Source organism: Branchiostoma belcheri, unplaced genomic scaffold, assembly GCF_001625305.1.
Source record: "Branchiostoma belcheri isolate BF01 breed outbred unplaced genomic scaffold, Haploidv18h27 scaffold27, whole genome shotgun sequence".
In the NCBI taxonomy this organism is placed as follows: Eukaryota; Metazoa; Chordata; class Leptocardii; order Amphioxiformes; family Branchiostomatidae; genus Branchiostoma; species Branchiostoma belcheri.
The window spans coordinates 1,025,072-1,045,021 of record NW_017803876.1 but is presented as its reverse complement, the minus strand read 5'-3'; the positions used below and the strand labels follow the sequence as shown (position 1 = coordinate 1,045,021).

At 44.5% G+C, this 19,950-nt stretch overlaps 2 protein-coding genes across 2 annotated transcripts in view; both read right to left on the bottom strand.

The window, feature by feature from the left end:
• The window catches only part of LOC109472320 (extracellular tyrosine-protein kinase PKDCC-like), an 18,182-nt gene extending 14,016 nt beyond the window's left edge, over positions 1-4,166 (bottom strand). Inside the window, exon 1 of the mRNA XM_019772013.1 lies at positions 2,615-4,166. Coding sequence (XP_019627572.1) covers positions 2,615-3,295 — 681 coding nt within the window. The 5' untranslated portion in view covers positions 3,296-4,166. The remainder of the gene's footprint in view (positions 1-2,614) is intronic.
• Positions 4,167-14,883: 10,717 nt separating this feature from the next.
• The window catches only part of LOC109472290 (F-box/WD repeat-containing protein 7-like), an 11,102-nt gene continuing 6,035 nt past the window's right edge, over positions 14,884-19,950 (bottom strand). The window contains exons 8-12 of the mRNA XM_019771964.1: positions 19,708-19,819; positions 19,029-19,153; positions 18,481-18,556; positions 17,683-17,798; positions 14,884-15,113 (exon numbers count right to left, since the gene is read on the bottom strand). Coding sequence (XP_019627523.1) covers positions 14,985-15,113; positions 17,683-17,798; positions 18,481-18,556; positions 19,029-19,153; positions 19,708-19,819 — 558 coding nt within the window. The 3' untranslated portion in view covers positions 14,884-14,984. The remainder of the gene's footprint in view (positions 15,114-17,682; positions 17,799-18,480; positions 18,557-19,028; positions 19,154-19,707; positions 19,820-19,950) is intronic.

Here is a 19,950-nt window from a genome sequence, read left to right as displayed (position 1 = left end):
TGCATTTCACTAAATCCGTAAAATAGCACCATACCAATGTTGGAGTGTCATATCTGCATGGTAGAAGAACTGAATTGTTATCTGAGGCAAATCTGTACTAAAATTCTGGGCTGAAAGCAAAAGTGATTTTTATCTCTCTTCCTATTGATAGATTTTTATACTTTTATCGACATCAACCAATATTTAAGGGAGAGCATTTCACCAAATCCTGGCATTAGACCGATGTTGGAGTGTCATATCTACATGGTAGTGAATTAGTATCTAACACAACTTTACACCTAAATTGTGTTATTGAAAACAAATGCACTTTGCAGGAAGAAAATTGAGAAAACCTCTCTTCCTTATGATAAGTCAAACATGAACTTTAAGACTGGATTTATTTCAGAAATCTACATCAAATTGTCCCCCAGTTTGAGAGGAGAGTTCTACAAGTTACTGAGAGAGCCAGACCTGGTGTGTCACGGTGGGGCATAGGGGGATTAGCAGTGAAAATAAACCGCCTCTAGCACCTCAAATGGAGTGTGATTTGTTGTCTGTAATAGGTATCGCCTCGGGGAGCCTTCTGTCACTCCGGAAAGCTTCGGTTTGAAAGACGGGGCGTTCTCCACTGACTGGTGCCGCGGAGAATCGGGCTGCCCGCTCCCGCATAGCGGAAATCACCGGAAGATTGAAAGCCTGCTTCTGACAGGAGTCTGGTCAGCCCTTGACAGGTGGAGAGATAGGATGGAGAGCGGGATTTTGGGGCATGGGTCTCGTCTCCGAGCCGGAAAAACACGTCTCAGTATATGGTGAGAAGTGGGGCTAGCGGCGCGTGTTGTCCACTTTATAATGGATTTACTTATCCGAAATTGGGTCCTCTCTGATGATAAATAAATAGTAGAAATCGGCCTCGGGATTTTGGGCATGGGTCTCGTCTCCGAGCCGGAAAAACACGTCTCAGTATATGGTGAGAAGTGGGCTAGCGGCGCGTGTTGTCCACTTTATAATGGATTTACTTATCCGAAATTAGGTCCTCTCCGATGATAAATAAATAGTAGAAATCGGCCTCGGAATTTTGGGGCCTGGGTCTCGTCTCCGAGCAGGAAAAACACGTCTCAGTGTGGTGAGAACTCGACTAGCGACGCGTGTTGTCGACTTTATAATGGATTACTTATCCGAAATTGGGCCCCGCTCTCCGATGACGCTAGCTCGCTCTGTGCGAAAGTATGCACATTCTCTCACATCTCGGTGTAATGTAGAGTCAGACGGGCCAAATTAGGGTCACCCAGGCTCTGCTTCCCCTCCACCGATAGACGATAGTGTCCACCAGACTCCTGTGCAGGCTAAATAGCTAGTAGAAATCCGCCAAAAAAAGAATGTATAAAACTGGCCAGGGGAGTTGGTCGATCACAGAGGGTCCAATTTGTCAGCACAGATTTGGCCAAATCTCCTGGTCAGCTACATACTTTTTATATGCCGATTTCTACTACAAACGTATTTGTGCAACCTGCAAAGGCGCCTGGTGGAGACTAGAGAGACCCGGTTGTGCCCGTCATGCCAGTAAAAACCTATCTCACGCTCCATTCTCTCCGGCTTTTCTGATCGACTGGAGATAAAAGTGGGACTGGCCCAGGCAGCGGGAGGCGCCACGGCGCGATAAGTAGTTAAATCTTGTCGTTAAATCATCAAGTACCCTCTAGGTGCGTTTATTGCAAGTCCGTGCATGTCAAAACTGCGACATAATAAATTTTACACACTCACTGTCGACCGCGATTCTAGATCTGTCCTCACATGTTATTAGCATAAGTATTTAGGAGACCCGCCTCGCTCGTTAGGGTAAATAAAGGCGCACAACACCGCGTGCCCCCGTTCCTGTGAAAAACCACACACTAAGTGAAATTTGCGGGCAATTGTGAAAACGAAGAAAGTAATTATCATATATTCACACGTACCCTCCGACCAAAAAAAAACGAGGCAAATGAAACCCTACTTCTGTCTCTAACTAAAAACCATGAGTTTAACCCGAGGGAGAAAATATGGACACTTATTCTAGGGTTTCGTCTGTGTTGCAAAGTGTTTGTACGTTCCAGTTGTCCCAAACAATGGCGCGTAAGGCAGGCAGCTCAAGGGAAAATCTCTCCCCTCCTTTCTTATGCCCGACCCCACAGTAAACGCAGTAATCCCCGCCAACGAGTTATTTCAAGGTTTTTTTTTTGTCGAGGTGGGAAACGGGAGAGCTCGCATGGTACATATGGTGCAAGACAAACTGGGTAGGTCCGTTTTGTCTAACACAACAACGACAAGAGTCAACACAGATGCAGACACGGTCCAAGGCTACCACCCATATCAACACTGGACCATTCCCCGTGACCAGAATATATGGAATAGCAAAGCAACTAGTTTATGTGCAGGCAGAGGAAACAGCTAAGGGCAAAAGTGTTCAAATTATGTTGTCTGCATTTCAAATACCGTATATCAGACCTGTATACAGAACTGAAGTGGAAGAAACTTAACACCGATATTTATCGACCAAGTGGGTGGAGAGTCTTGAGGCTAGAAGTGGCCTAATAATTTCGAACGACACACGAAAGTTTCCACAGTATTAAAAATTGAGGGAAAAGCATGGTTTTCATACCTTGATGACATTGGGATGCGCCAGGGCTTGTAAGAGGGCGACTTCCTTGACGATCTTGTAGTTGGCCAGCGCAGAGCAGTCGCGGTGGTCCATGCCAGTGTCCAGACAAAGTCTCATGTCGTGTCCGGACATCGCCACCGACTTCATGGCGACGTCCAGTCCGTTATACTTATACGTCCCCTTCTGCACGACTTTGGTGTACCCAGACCCGGCGGGACCGGTAACCTTGATGTGCTCGAGCTCTCTGCAGCCGATGTACCTGGGGTGTAGTTGTTCGAGGGCCGAACCGGCGTGGGCCGTCCTGGCGGGCGCGTCCGTGTTGACAACCTGCAACAGGAGCTGCTTCTCCCGATCCCGCCTCTGAGCGTCCATGAGCCGTCGGAATTTGGGCTCCGCGGCGGCGGGCTTGTGGCGTGCCGCGGCGGCCAGCAGGTCCATGCTCTCCCTGTACTCCGCGATCTCTCTCCTCTTGTTCTCCAGTTCCGCCTGCAGCTCCCTGATGTGTGCCGTGATCCCCGCCGGTAAGGCCTGATCGCCGTCGGTGTCCGGGAGGAGAAGGTGGCCCCCGTGGTCGTGACGGGGGCTCAGCAGGGCGAGGTTGACGACGATCGCGGTCCCCACTACCGTTAGGAGCACCGTGAGGGCCCTGGTCAGACGTATCCTGCGGCCGCACGCTGCCATGTCCTCCCCACACTGGCTGTGTGTCGCTGCTCCAGACAACAACTCGCGGACCTGTTACCCTAACGACAGCCTAGTGCTCAGCGCCGTGCACACCACTTTGTGAATAGTGCCAGCGCTGCTCTGAAGCCCAGGCGCTTGTGGGGCAGTGGCAGCAGCTCGGGGAAGAATGGGGAGTGCGCACGTGACAAACAGGGACAAATACACTCTTCACCAACTCGATTAATTAGCGTGTTTTGTTCCTGTCACATCGGATTACCCCTGGGCGGTTTCCACTTCAGATCCGGCTGGTGTAGGCTCAGGGGAAAATTTGCACCAAACCGAAAAGGCGCGAGAAGATTAGCGAAATTGCCCCGGAGGTGTCGGCGGTGAATGGACCCCCGACCTGTAATGGCCACTGGTTTATTTACTCATTATCAACACGAGCTTCCCGCCCCCTGGAAGTTCATAAATCTTCCAATGGTCTCGCCCGCTGTCATCTCCCAACAGGCCAGCGCGGGGCGCTTGGACTAAAACAAAGGACAGTTGACTTTGTCCTATTGGGAGGGGTCAAATATTCAAAGCATGGAAATGGGCTGTGTGATTACTGGGACCATTGCAGAATTAATGTCAAAGCAGATTCTTTTCGCGTACGGGGGCCAATGGCATCTGGTGGCCAATTTGATGGTGCCTTGCTTCCAAGAAATTACTACAAAATAATGGTGTTCTGCATACGTTCTAGATATTGCAGTTAATAAGCAATAGGAACAATAAAAAAAAAACATTTTAACAATGGGTTTGTGACTTAAGGAAAACGAAAATTAGTCGACTTTCTTACCCTTTTTCAAGTCAAACATGGCTCACCCCGTTTTGTTTATTTAACTAACTGTCATCTACACTTATCTACAAGGCTAGCCACTTGCTTTTATGTAGTCTGAAGGTTTTAGTTCTTGTCAGGGATTCTAGATTAATTCCCATACCCGGTTTCATTTAAAAGTTGAATCTACTCCACTCTGTTTATGGGAACCCGTAGTACTAAACACCACAGTCGTCAGACCTCCCAAGTGCAGAGGGCGACCTCGCTAGTCCGTATACGCGTCTCGCTGTCAACCGAATTCGTCGCATCCTCCTGCTCTTCCAAACCCATGATACCATGCCTAGGCCTGCATCAGCCAGTAAAAACCGGTTCCTTGAGCTCAAAGTTGCGCACTAAGGGGGCCCGCACGCCCTTTTCCGTAGAGCGTAATCGGCCGTTTTAATTCTACGTAGAGCGTAGACGGACCGCTCCAATATTTTTGCGTAGAGCGTATTCGGTGTTTTAATTCTACGTAATGCGTTGCAGCCCCTTGAAATTTATCGTAAAGCTTAATCGATAGGTTTCGGATTCCGAATTCAGCGTAGAACGTTGTCTGGACCCCCCCCCCCTGCAGGCCCTCCTCTAAGGGAGCGACAACCGGGGTTGGGCCGCTTGCATTGATACTACTGCACTTATCACAGTGAACTTGATAATCTGGATATCATTGATAATGTGTCTAGTCTGAGTCCAGGACACCCAGACATTCGGCCCGGGATTCTTAAACCGAATTTTCCTCACGTTTGATGTTCTAACCATCGACACTAGCATTGCTGATGCATGATTTTGGAGTTTAGCTTTGCGGTCCATTGAAAATCTTACCAAAGAGTGATATCCAAGTACTCTCCAAGCAGATCTTATGGTGTCTGCAAGACAATATCAAATTGGCAGGGCAGTATCCAACATGTTTGGCTGGCGAAAAAAATACCACTATAAAAAAATAAACCCCGATAAAAACGCATATAACACGTCAAAAATAAGGTAAAGCCTAAATCTCTGCTTGGAGAATACTGCCCATGGAGGAAATGTAAGTTGGTTCACGATGATAACAGTGCCCTTTTCCATCTACCGACGTCAACATTGTCCTTCCGAGCCCAGGGCGGGATTCCAAGACTATCTAAATTGTATTTCTGTCTCGCCCGTCCGATTAGCCAGTCCAAGACAAGCGGGCAAATACGGATGTTACGTCAGCGTCGCTTGAAGCAATAACTGATAAATATCTGGCAATATTATGTAGAAGTCGGAACTCGGGAAATGGTGTGATGAAATTAATGATTGAAGGGTTGTTGTCATTTCACAGGTGGGCTGATGCATTTTTGGGACCCGCCGGGAGATAATACTAGTACTCAATTGTGTGCAGCCGTACATGTGATATTATAAGCAATTTTCTTCGGTGCCTGTAGATTTTCCTTCTTTTGTCGCAGTACTGTTTTGAATGGGACTAGACGGCAGCAGACACCAGAATTAGAAAGACACCAGAATCGAAGCTTAATTCGGGTGAGAGTTATTTATCTACCCAAGATGGTTAGAAAATCTCAGGTAAATTGTCCCAGTAGTCTACATCCATAGTCTGGGGTATTATGTGTCTTTACTTTACCATGAGCTCTCGGTGCTTGACGGGACCGAAGTCAGGGTCACTGGTAAGACTCCAAAACCCCCATTTGTCTGTTCTGGAGGCCACGGCAACATGTTTTAAGCCAAAAACAGTATCCACTGAGGCGCCCCAGACACGGCTAATCCCGCCCAGTGGTTTCCAATCCTCTCGCTCCTGCCTCCAGTGAGCTTTCTCTTCCCCGCCCACGAGTTGGAAGTCACTCTTTACCACTTTGTATACTGCTTTATCTTTCTTTACATTGGCGTGTTCTCAAACTCCAGTCCGCGGAAGCAATGCAGTTCTAGTCTATGCGTCGCCACCGAATATCTTCTTGACATTTTCTTAAGCTTTCTTTTCCATTTTCCTCTCATCCAGTTTTGTTGATGATGAAGATTTCATGTGCTATTTCCGTACATAAAACGCTGACCAACAAGCTTTCGATCACTCTTATGATCTTACGATCATTCTCAAGTTGAAATGACCCTAAGTCTTGTTTTTGTAGGTGTACTGATTCAACATTCAGTGATTTCCTTTTTTTTTGCTTCTTTTCGGCTATTTTGGTACCTGAAGTACTATATAACAAAACATATGTCGAGTCAAGTTTAGCCGGATGTATAACATTTGCTATTTAGCAATGCGAGTCAAGTTCAATGAATGCTGCAGGATTCTGCTCAATTAAAACGGGTGTTCTCGGTAGTCCAGAGGATCTGTAGAAAGCCGCCTGTTGATTCAACACTCTTCATCCTCCCAACATGAGATCTCGCCAGGCAAAGCCGACTTCACTTTGGCAATGATTTGGTCTAATAACTTCAAGCCTGCCTCTGGCACGGGAATTTACGGAGAGTTGTCGTAGTTCGTGGATGTACTGTCGGAGAGTTCGACCATGAGTTTTTTCGCGCGACCCCGCATTAGATTAAGGGCCTCCAGAGGATGTCAGGCCGTCCAGAATTACTTGGTGTGGCCTAAAGCGTGGACCACACAACCTCCTCCCGGTGGCCCCCTCAGCGGGCCCGCTGTGGCCCGTATCTCTCCCGCTGGGGAGCCCTGACCTTGTCAAGCGCGGGATGCCTGTCAAGATGATCCCAAATTGAGTGTGAAACATTATCCCCGCCGCCGCATAGCTCACGCAGAGAGACACTGTCACAGCCACCCACACCAAGTTAGCCTGGCTGCCAGGCCCGTGGTAGGCATAGGCACGAGTTTAGTTTAATCCTTTAATAGCAGAGAGACAGCTACCCACACCCCGTTAGCCTGGCTGCCAGGCCCGTGGTAGGCATTGGCACGAGTTAGTTTAATAGCAGAGAGACAGCCACCCACACCCCGTTAGCCTGGCTGCCAGGCCCATGGCAGGCATTGGCACGAGAGACAGCCACCCACACCCCGCTAGCTCTAGCCTGGATGCCAGCACGTTAGGACCCGAGTTAACAGGGTAACAGCCACCGTGCACCAAGACAAGAGTTTGCCTAGAACCATGCGCAAACCAGCACCACGAGAGCACGTCCATCGAGATATTAGACGTTGAACAACAACAACAACAACTGCAACAAACCGTCAGCCTGGGTGCCATACATAACCTTTTACGCTAGGGCCGATCGTGGATCAGGTACTAGTAGTCTCTGTCAGGCTTTTGAAGAGGGTGGAACAGTACAAATTGGCCATAGATAGACAGATATTGCCAGGGTATTTGGCCCGCTATTAATATATAAAGGAGTACATTCGCCGCATCCCCTCCTTTCTCAGTTGCTTCCGAACCTGGTAGAGGCCCTGTTGGCCCTGAAGCCGAGGAACTGGCCTCTGTGGACCCTGGACTGGCACTCAAGGCCACTCAAGGAAGCATGTTGGACCTGAAGCTGAGACACTAGCCTGTGTACTGTCCCTGAAACAGTCTGGCACCCAGGCTAGGCTGTTGGCCCCGGAGCCGACGAACCATGGCTTATGTGTGCCCTGGAAACAGTCTGGCACCCAGGCTAGGCTGTTGGCTCTGGCGCCGAGGAACTGGCCTATATGTGCGACCTGGAAACAGTCTGGCACCCAGGCTAACACCCGTCCGCCCCAGACAGCACCGGGTCTCCACTCAAAGGTCGCGACGTGATTGAGCGGGCCGGGAAGTATTTTTATCCCGGGAATTCCAGTTGGAAATAGCTTTAGTCTATTCACTTGCTGGTTATTAGGAGCGACGATTGATCCTGATCCCTGCTATCCTAGTCGCCAAGCAGAGGTCTGTGGGGGAAGATCGTTACCTTTCTATACATGCCCCGTTATTTCTGACACTATGTTGGTGGGTTTATAGTGACAGAAAGAAACGGGGCATGTATAGAAGATCATAGAAAGGTAACGATCTATACGTGAATATACCAGTACTTGCTCCCGAGTTGTTAGGTACTATACTCCATTCACCCGGTTAAACTTTTATCTTCCAGACAAGAGCAGGTATATAGTAGTACTAGCCTCTACCAGGCTTCAGGAAGCGGCTGGAAAGAGTAAAAAACGGCCAAATAGACAGATAATATACCAGGGTCTAGGCGAGAACAGTTTGCCGCTCTCTGGACCAACTCCCCTGGCAAAAAATTGTCATCTATTATTTGGCCAAGTTCTACTCTTTCTAGCCGCTTCCCGACGACTGGTAGAGGCTAAGTATACATAGCCAAAATATAAAAAGATGCTCATTGAGGGGCCACGGCTATCATTAGATAGCTTTATTAAGCAATGTTTAGAGTTAGATGTTCAAGGGTTAGGTGTAGAAAGTCGTACGGTGTAATGTAGCTAGCTGCCGCCGCGCCGCGTGCCTGCGAAGCTGGTGTGTTTATACGCCGAGAGGTTAATACAGATATAACGCTATCGGCCCGAACATGTGGGTAGTTCTTGTGCAGGGGGCGCGGTGTGATGATTTTTGAGAAAAGGGCGGTCACGGCAATGCGTGTTCATAAACATGTCTGTTAAAAACCAGGTGCCTTAAATCCAGCGTGAGGTTTGAGTAAACAGAGGGCTGTATATCTTTCTAATGTTGCTACAGAATCGACGGGGAGCGTGTTTTTCTTCTGTCAGGCTGACCTACTGTACAACGCACCCGCTGTCTGGGAATGTCAGGACTTCTGGATGGTCTTTACTTTTTGTCTCCCTGTTGTTACAGAGTCCTTCAGCAAATGGCTTCTGTCCTTAGTTTAAAGTAGTCTCTATCAGACTACGCTGGCTACATATATAGGTGAATTTGCCCGGGAGTTTGACTGGCCGTGCATAGAGGGAAAGAACCAACCTTTCGCGGACTGACTCCCGGACCCCTGGCCAATTTTACTAGTTTACTCTCCCTTTTGTCGAATGCCGTACTCCCGTAGAAAGGCCTGGAGGATACTTTGGACATCATCAGTAAAACTGCAGAAACAAGTCCAAGATGAGTCCTTTAATTTCTGGGTTGTACACTAAAAATCAGCCCAGGGCCCTTCCAGTAACCATTTTCCGTCAGAATTGTGGGAATCTTTGGTCCATGAGGGTCAATATACAAGTACATTGGGATAGTCAACTCAGTATGTAGATAAATGACTAGAATATTGGCTTTAAAAAAATCGGGTTTCAAAGCCCTAAAAAGTGCACTGGATGCAAAAAGAGTGCACTGAATGTAGCGCGTACCGGGAGAACCAGGCACGAACTGTGGAAGTCCACAGGATTACTTGGAAGACCACAAATCACGCCACCCACCAACTGGGAAGTTTATATCGGGACGGCCTCCCCGGAACAACATTTGTTACAATCAGCGCCGATGATTGACATCTGTCAGACAGGATCCATCCACCTGCCAAGTCCGACCCAAGTGTTAACCCTTGTCCTGCTGGCATTTTTTACACAATATTTTCAAATAATTTGATGTCTTAGTCATTTCACAGATCCCTGCCTTTTTTTTTTGCCCTGCGGTGGCGTAGTTACTTCCCGCATTTGTTGCATTTCACTGCAGTGTGATGCGTTGCACGAGAAATACTCCCAAATCGTACATATACAGTGTGCTGTATAGATGGTACTAGTACTGTATGTGCAACCCATATATATATAGGGGGTGAGGATAACAAGGGAAAAATAGGATGCATTTGGAAGGAAGTTAGAGATATTACGGACGTCTGCCTCCTCTCTGTATATAGTAAGAGATTTGTGAGCATGACGGGACTGGCGCGGGTGCAGAGGAGACACTGGGACGCATGCAAATACCTTATGATATATATATGTATTTTCATCATATTCTTCACTTTTTTTCTCAATTCTAATCAAAAGACACATCATTTGTAGACTCCAGCACCATGGCATGAATCCACCAGGTCATCTTTCAACACAATTTCTGCAGGGAAACTTATAGCTTACATGCACATGCAGCTAATATACATGTACTAACCTCTACACATCATACGTAACGTCTGTTGGACTAACACACTCAAAACAACTACACGTGCAAACATGGCTGTAACAAGTCTGTAACATCCGATTGGTTGTAATCAAGCAAAAGCAATTTTAGATACTGCTGTACACAACTTCCTTTGCACTGGAAACAATTCATGATGGGACAATTCTGATGCAATGACACTTGAATATTGGAAACATCATTTGATGTACGTGTATTACTATTATTACACTTATGATATTTCATATGGCAACCTACAGGAAACAGTATCTCATGTCAAGCATTTACACTGTAGATTCATGAAAGAGTTTTTAAAACAGCCTGGATACAGAAGTTCCAAAAACATACAGCAAGGAGGGAAAGAAAGGAAAACAAACTAAAATCACGACATTTGGCAATAGAGCTCAGATGTCTACCCAGTATACATGGGTCTAATTTCAAGAACCAATTCAAATGACAGCTGTACAATAAGTTCTAACCAGGGCTGTAATATCTGTAACATTACTTGGAGAATTAGATATTTGTGGCATAATAAGACTCATCACACACATGTCCACAAGTCTAACACACCTTCAACATACGGCCACTTCAGGTACACTTTTTTCCATCTGCAGTAGAGTTCATCATACACATATCAATGTCTGTATTTCTAAGGCCATGCAGCCTGTACATGTGGTCTATATCACATTGTGTTGAACTAGATTTTGACATTCTGGATTTCCCCACAAGGACTGAAACTGTTATTGAAAAGGGATCATATTTTGCTCAAAAGATTTCTTATCTACATGAAATGTTTCAAGTTCTGAAAAATCTTCAGTACTTTCTGTCTCTGCTTCCATAAACGTCTCTTTGGGGCTTCCTAAATTTACAAGGGGTAATGCTTTCTTCTATAAGACTTCCATAATTTTCTTCTTACCAAGTCACAGCAAACTTTACACTATAGAAGTTTTACATATACATATACAGTACATGTATGTACCTGCATATTTTAGGTACAGAACTGGGAATCAACATGTTTACATCCTTTTTTCTGCATATAGACTGTATATCTCCCATTGGAGCTGATCAGTACATAACAGGTACACTGAGGTTAATGGCAGCCGTGGCAGGTCCAGAGTACTTCAGGTTAACTTGTAGGCCTTAGGAATGCCAGCAGCCCACAGAAACACCCTGGGGATGACGCTCAGCTTCCCTGTAAACCCCCGACTGTTCCAGCTGTGTGCAGCTGCTGATGGGAGCCAGCCCTTTACTTCAGTTTTACTGTTTACGGTCTGAGGGCAGGCCCTACATTGTTTGTGGTCACTCCTAATCACTTTTTCTACAACTGCTTAGCATTCCTTCACCGGTCTTAAAGATGTTATCTCTTCCATCCTTTCCACCAGCTTTGGTATTGGAGTTCTCATTGTGCACCTTTAGGCCACACCAATTTAATTTCTTGGTTAACGGATTTTCCTAGAAAAATAATGGAGCGGGCGGGCGAAATAAAAATAAAAGCAGGCCTGGGCATCCTGTCATGGCCCAATTGGCCAAAATGGTACGATAGGAGCCATGAAGTCAACACACCAGGCTGGTTCAAAATTTAAACAATGAATTTTGAACTTTTAATGATACCATTGCATTGAAAGATGGAATAAGTGTACCAACTAGGATGAAAAGGACTGTTTTCAACTGTTTAGAGCAAAATATGAGCATTTTGCAGTTGATTCTGGATTTTTATTTTTATTTGCAAATCAGAAAAAAATGAAGCGGCGAATCCGTTAACCAAGAAATTAAATTGGTGTGGCCTTATATCTGCTTATGCCACTACAGTACTGACCGCAGGTAGCAGATGCTACCTTAAACGTCTGACCGTCTTGAAAATCTAGTTCCTTGAGTACTGTTACGGTAGATGTTTTCTCTGTACACCACAACCATGTGGCATGTTTATACGCACCCCCACAACTGATAAGAGGTATATTACAGGGACATGGCATCAGGAATACACTATTCACTCACCAGTCAGCTGATACACAAACAATACAATCTCCATTTCCTGAAGCTCAATAGCATTCTGCACCATTTCTTGTGCATAGGTAGGTGTTGCCCTTCTGTGCTGACATTACCCTTGTTAAGTACTATGTTATGTATTAAGGTCTGTTGTCTGTGAGAAATGGGTAATATACTCGGTATAATTGGTGGCTACTGAGGAGTAAACATGGTTTTTGCTTAAGTCAGACTCCGCACTTAGGTATACATGAAGAACATACTTAATGGAATGATGTAGCAAAATAAGTTATATAGAACAACAATAGCACCGCCATATTCAACTTTAGAAAAATCATGTACTTTGTACCTTTACAAAAAACTTGTTCTTTGCATGGGCATAGGAAGAAGATAACAGCAAAACTGAGCTACTGCACTTATACGTGGTCAACTTCATGCTCTTTGGTACAAACAGTCTGTTAAAATGCAAGAAAAGCACACATTTTTACAGGTAATGTATACATAGATGAATAATTATATATATTAAAACTAGCAATTTCTGTTTAATTCCATTTCTGCAACTCTAATAGCACACTTTTGACCTCAAACATTGCTTTACCTTCCTCACTAAATGGTCTTTTTTAAAAGTCTCATTCACTAAGCTACCTACTACTTTGCTCTGTACTGTACATGTCTGCATTAGACAGTTTATATTTCCTGGCAATTCAAGGGTCCTCCTTGATACAACATCCAGGTCTCACCAGCTATACTGGGCTATTTCTAGAACTTACAAAATTCTGTTTTGTGACAACCTGGCAGAAATGGCACAAGAGAATGCAACAAATATGTACATAAGTAGAGACTTACTGGTAACTGTTTCTCAGCTAACCACTGGCTTTTTACTATCTGGTATGGAAACTGCTGTTTTCCTGAAAACTTGGGTAGTTTGTACATGTATGCAATGAGCCCTGACATTACTGGCTTTACAGTCTATTTTACAGAAAGACAAGTTTTGTACTATTCCTTTTTTTTTTACTTTTCATGATATGTATTTACAGCAGTGTTAATATAGGCTTACTGAAGCCTGGATAACACAGTAATACATGTAATACAGTGCACTGCTGCGTACATGTAAAATAGTTCCCAGAGACTGCCTATGTCCTAAGGTGCATAAAGTGATGACACTGTCTCTGCAAGGTGCATCTCATATACATGTAGCCACTATCAGGCTTTGGTAAGCAGCTGGAAACATGCCAGGGGAGTTGGTCCACTTAAGACTACAGTTCACGAGTAACAAACTGTGCTCTTTAGCAGACCAACTCTCCTGGCATGTTATCTGTTTATCTGGCCAGTTTCTGCTTTCCAGCCACTTTCCAAAGCCTGGAGAGGCTAAACCTCATAGCGAAAGAAGCAAGAGTACCAGGTGAGCACGTCTGCAGAATGTACCGCGCCTGTGCAAAACCCAGATTTTTCACGGTTTTTGTTGGACATTTGGTCAACGTTGCATTAGAATTTTGCCTGTTGCTAATGATATCTTTTCCGACACAACATTTGAAAACTATAGACAGAATGTCATCCTTATATAGGCAAAAAAAACCTTACATGAGACCTTTCCTAGAAGTGCCATGCACAATACATTACAGATTTAGCGCAGGTGCAGTACGTTCTGCTGACATGCTTGCCAGGTGCATCAGGAACACTAACAGGTGTGTGTGGTATGGGGAATCTTAATGAAGTATAATCCCACCAGGGCCACCTGCTCTGGGGGGCTGTGTGCATGCCATAGGGTTCAAATTCCTGTAAATACTCAAAATTCCTGGGTAATTCCGTGTACTAGTATTTCCCAGCTCTTGGCACTTCCGTCCCACATGCCCTATACACTGGGGGTACAGAACCAGACTGCGAAATGTCACAGTCTTCTGGCAGCCATAACGTTTTACCACGCATGGAAAGATGTGGCATTAAGCAGTCCCAGAAACTATCCAGACTATGCCGTTCTGGGAAAAGTTTCACTTTACATTGAAATCTTGGCTGCCGTGAATGCCGAGATGTTTTCTTAGCTAGACTTGAACCCTGTGTTGATCTGAGTACTACTGTACATTCCTGCATCTGGATGATACGGAGCCAATAGTAATCCCATACAGGTGTCCAACATATAACAGTAGAGCATATGACAGGTAGTTGTGACAGTTCTATTAGAAGAGCTGCTAGACTTCACATCTCAGAGATGGTACCTGGGCCATGGCCCCTAGAAGCCTGAGCGTTATGTGGCTTTCGTAAGTCTAACTGTCTTATTGTACCTGCAAGCTAATGGTCCTGAAATCAACGCCAACCAACCTTGCATCACTGAAGGGCCACTGGAGTACTGGGTACCATCTCTGATATCTGCATTCTAGCAGTTGTCAAGTAGAAACATTATAACTATCGGCCATATGCCCTGCCCTTGTACATGTATGTTGGATGGATTTTTCAAGGTTTTCGTTGATCAACGTTTAATCAGAGTTTTGCCCATTGCAGACGATATCTTTCCCGACACAACATTTGAAAACTATATATGGGATGTCATCATTAAATGCATGAATGCAACCTTGAAAGAGACATTCTGCCGAAGTGCTATTCACAATGAAGTCCAGGTTTTGCGCAGGTGCAGTACATTCTGCTGACATGCTAGTTTGAACCCTGTGTGGAGGATGTGATGTCTTTATGAAGCAAGTTTAAACTGTAATATCCAACACAATAAATTGGACAAATTTTTGACTGTACAACTAAAGTCTTTGTCAAGGAATGAGCAAATCCACTGCTTCAGTCGAAAATTTGGCTGAGTCCAATTTATTGTGTTGGATATTACAGTTTAAACTTGCTTCATAATGATTTCTACCAACACAGATGAACTTTCAAGATAAGATGTGATGTCTAGTGGAGGTTACCAGTAGCTGAGGATGGAGACAGTTCCGGGGGACTCTGGGGAGGCCAGCACCAACTTTGTCTCGTTAGCCCACATCAGGTGCAGCAACGTCGGGTTCCTGTGCACCACGTTCAGCAACTTGCCTTCCTGTGGAACAGCAAGAGTATTACTACTATTAGGGATTAGTTTATTGTTAAAACACAGTATTTTGGCCTTGCAGCCACAGCTGAATTCACCAAGCTTTGCAGTAAAGATTCTCTCTATCCTCTACTGTATTCTGCATCTGCAGTCTTCATCTCTTTCCACTGTATCTTAGTAAAGATTCATCTACATGTACAGTAAAACCAACATAATTATCGTAACAATATGTACAAGTAACATTAAACAGTGTTGCCATATTTACTAGTTGACATGATGGTTAACAGCAAGAGAACAGAGTCAGACACATTCCACAGTTAGTTCAGCCAGGGGGTTCAGACAATTAAAATGTATCCCACTGTGGAGTACTAACAATTATACATTGTTCATGTACAAATGACATCTGTAGGCAAAGTTCATGTACAAATGACATCTATAGGTTAGTACCTGTTTCCCTTTTCTAACCTTTCTTTGTTGCAAGGTTATGTTTCACATCAAGCTCCAATCACACACATTGTATGACGCAACTGCAATGTTATTTCTGTGCAACAAAAAAGAAAAAAAATCATCTCAAATTTACTCGTACCACATACAGTACGATCGTCATGGAAAAACCTCCATAATAGCTGCATTGTACGATGTATGTGACTGGAGGTTTTACACATACATGTAATATAGTGTACTGACAAAGGAAGCCACCAAGTGAAATTCTAGATTTGTTCTACATGCATTACCCAGTATACTCAAACTTGTCAGTAGCTGATAGTCATTGTACATGTGGTACCATTATTTCTGGACCCTTGCTATGTCTTTGAAAGTTTGCTTGTAAGATCTAATTGTTTAGATGAGGGACAGGTTTGTCTGACAAGGGCACCAGACAGGTCAATGGCCATGGCTAGCAAGGTGATAGCTGGAGGCTGAGAGTTTACTGATATAAGGAATGATATTCATCTCACAGACACACCATGCAAGCCTGACTACTGCGTGGCTTTCGATCCTGCAAGCCCCATAGCCCTGAAATTGACTCTACCTGACCCTTTATCACTGAAGGACCATGTCCCAGAGTACTAAGTACCATCTTTGATATCTGCATTCTAGTAGATTTCAACTGCAATGGCCAAGTTGGTAGAGCGTTTGCCTTGCCTTTGGTAGGTCTTGAGTTGAACCCCCAGGCCGAGTCACGCCAATGATTGGGAATGGGAATATTAGAGTTTAACACAAACTATGTGGCCCAAGGCCATGGGCAGTTAGATGGGCACTGACCTATGCACCATAGATGTGGGAAGGAACCTTCAAGTTTTAACTAGAAAAAGGAGATCTCAAATAGAGACATCATAACTACCGATCATATGCCCTGCCCTTGTATGTTGGACACCTGTATGGTATTACGGTTGGCCCTGTATCATCCAAATGAAGGAATGTCCGCCAAAATCCTGTCGGAATTCAAAACCTGTCAGGTCTGACCTTCAGCAAAGGTCAAGTAGATTACCAGGAAATTGCTCCCACCTGTGGGATTGTAAATAAACTTCACAGGGAGGCCATTTCACGGCAAATTGACTCCTGACAAATAAGATAACTGTGTTTTTAGCAAGGAATTTCAACAGCGGTAAATTAGACAACGACTTCATCTGGCTTACATTTAAACCCATGTAAGATTAGCAACCAATTTTCGAAGCCTAACAGTTGCAATTGACACTATGACTTCCCACCTTCCAAGAACCCTTTTCCATTAGAATTGATGCAACCAAAGGACAAAATAAATCACTCAGGACCTTGACCTGTCAGTACCCTTCAAAATATCAAGTTTTCACCCTGACAGGCTGAATAAAAGTTCTAAAACGGGAACTATGCGGCTCCAGATGTCTTACTGAGGGACAACTGAGGTGGGCGAGATGTCGGTTAGCTTGAGAAATTAAACCTCTCTTACTACATACAGCAAGTTTCACACTGATCTGTGTTATGCCTTCAGGCACACACTGTGTATACATAAGCCCAGCACATTTGACTTCAGGACTCACACAGTACAAAATTTTGTCACTGCCCTTCACTGGGGAGAGGGATTGTCCATTGTGTCTCATTAAAAAAAGCGTTAAAAAATACCAAAGTTGAACAAACTTGTCAATGACTTATCAGGATATTGGAAACAACCCTTCTACAAAAACCAATAGCTTTACACTCAATCAGCCAAATGATGGTTGAACACTAGTACTGGGGATATGCCTGCTGGTCAGATGCACAAACACAGCTGCTGTTCACAACCACTCTGCCAGGTGTCACTGCTGATTTATATACACTTGCACTTGCAAGTGGAACCTAATCACCAGTACATGAATGACAATTTCAGACAGCTCTGTACATAGAGTTATGGGTGTCATCTGCATAACATGCTGTCACAGAAGTGGTGGATTGCTTGTTCCATAGAGGTAGACTTGAATTGGAGATACAACCTCCTTGCTTGTTCCTTGACTGGAGTTGTAAACTTCAAAATTTGGAGTCTACTTTCTTGTGTTGGAAATTACAGTTCAAACCTGCTTCATACTTCTGTGTGCAAAACGTCTGTCCAAGAGGACGTCCCCACCTTTGCGTTCCAGATGACGACCTTCTTCTGGTCCCCCCCTGAGATGAGTCTGTCCCCCTCCAGCAGAAGACAGCGCACCACGCCGATGTGTTCTCTCAGCTCATGTAGGCACTCCCCTGGGACACCACACAATTTCAGTTAGTCTGGATGTGTGAATGCAGCATGTTCTTACTAGCCTACTGTGTTCTGTCATGTACATGAAGTAGATCTAGGAAGAATTGAAGATGAGAAACATTTTGTAACAGAATGTAAACTATACAACAAAGAGAGAGTAGATCTTTATAATCTGATACAATCTATGTTCCCCTCCTTTATACATCTAAGCTGTACAGATAAATTTATATTTCTAATGAGCTTAAACAAACCTTCTGTATTGGAACATATCTGTTCTTACATTTTTGCCATTACTAAGAAACGAGAAGAAACCAAATTTACGTGATTGTAGCTAGCGCTACTTGACGATGTATGTATGTAACATTATCTATATTCCATCCTTTTTTGTGACCTGTACTTAACCCAGTGGGTATGTGTGTACAATAAAGGTCTTCATTCATTCATTCAGTATCTCTGTTGTGCTGAGATTTTCTATATGAGTACATTCATACTTGCTGTTCAGTTTTTCTCTGATTTTAAAAATGGCCCTCTTGTTTCTGGTTTTGCATCCTAGTACTGTAATAACTAAGTTCAGATAACAATTATTTGATTATAAGCTGAAAGAATTGTGTTACTGGTATGTGAAAAGGGCAGGAAAACAATGGGCGAACAGTTTAGTAGTACAGGTTCATTACAAGTGTTTACCTGCAAAGCTCCACAACCTGACAATGCTGTCAGCTGCCCCTGATGCAATGATGTCCTCGTTATACTTCAAACAGTACTGCAAAGGGAATAAGCAATTTTCTTAGAAACATCCATGCCACATCTCCAAGGGCTCAGTGGTAACTGAACTATTAAAGGAGGATCAGTTGGCCTCTACCAGGCTTCAGAGGTGGCTGGAAAGATTAGGCACTGGGCAAACAGACAGATGACATGCCAGGGGAGTTAGTATGCTAGACTCCTTTAGTGGACTAACTCCCCTGGCGTTATCTGTCTATTTTCTAGCTACCTCTGAGGCCTGGAGGAGGCTACAGGATCAATTACAGAAGTATTAAACTTGTGTAACAGTGGGGGGTAAATAGGCGTTACCAACCGATCCAGTGATGGGTCTAGACCTTTTAGCCGATTCGGTTGAGCATCGTGGACTGGTGCCTGGGTTTGGCGTGAGTTCGATCCTGGAGTGTCTTTCTGTTTCTACTCTCCTAATTCCTACACGTGTCATCAGGAATAACTGGGTGAAACTGTCCACCTACCACCTCTCCCGTGTGTCCAGTCAGAGTCTTGGTGCAGTCCCCCGTCTGGGGGTTCCATATCTTCACAAAGGAGTCGGCCCCACCGCTCACCACCCTCCTCTCATCAAACTGGCAACAGTACACAACTGGAGGGGAGCACACGGTCGTTAAAACACATACCACTGACAGGCTACACAAACAGTCACTCAAGGAAAACTACTGAATACTCGGAATAGATTTACACCGATATGCTCATTTTAGATCTGATGTATACTGTTCAATAAGTGAATAACAATGCCAAAAAACACTTACTCAAGCAACCGGATATGAACCTGCTTTTTCTGACAACTCTCCAGTGTCACTGACAAAAGGTAGTGGATGCTACCTGAAATGTCTGACCATTTCCAAAATCATATCCAGTTGCTTGAGTAACTGTTTTTTGGCATATCTTATTACCTGGATGTCTAACCTTCACTGACGTGTTCAGTAACAACTTACAATATTGATATCACAAAGATAGCTTTATATTTATGTCAACTTAGTGTGTTATAATAGGAGTGAAAATAAATCACAGATTTTGGTCAGTGACCACAATGTACCTTTTAATCAAGTTTGAACTATAAGTTGTGTCTAAGCTCTTAAGCTACAATACTGGTAATACTAAATCAATTATAGCACTAGAGTGCAAATTTTCCACTACCTTCTGCATGTCCCACGAGTATCTGTAAGCACAGCCCCCTTCTGATGTCCCACAGTCGCAGGGTCTGGTCCCAGGACGAGCTGACCGCTAAGTCTCCATGCATACAGAGCAGCTGCAGGGACAACACACAGCACAGATTATGAACTGTTCTCCAACTCAAAATTTGACTCACCGGAATTTTCGACTGAATCACTCAGTCTTCCTTAGCTATCTGACCCAAATGCTGTGGACACACGTGGGAAA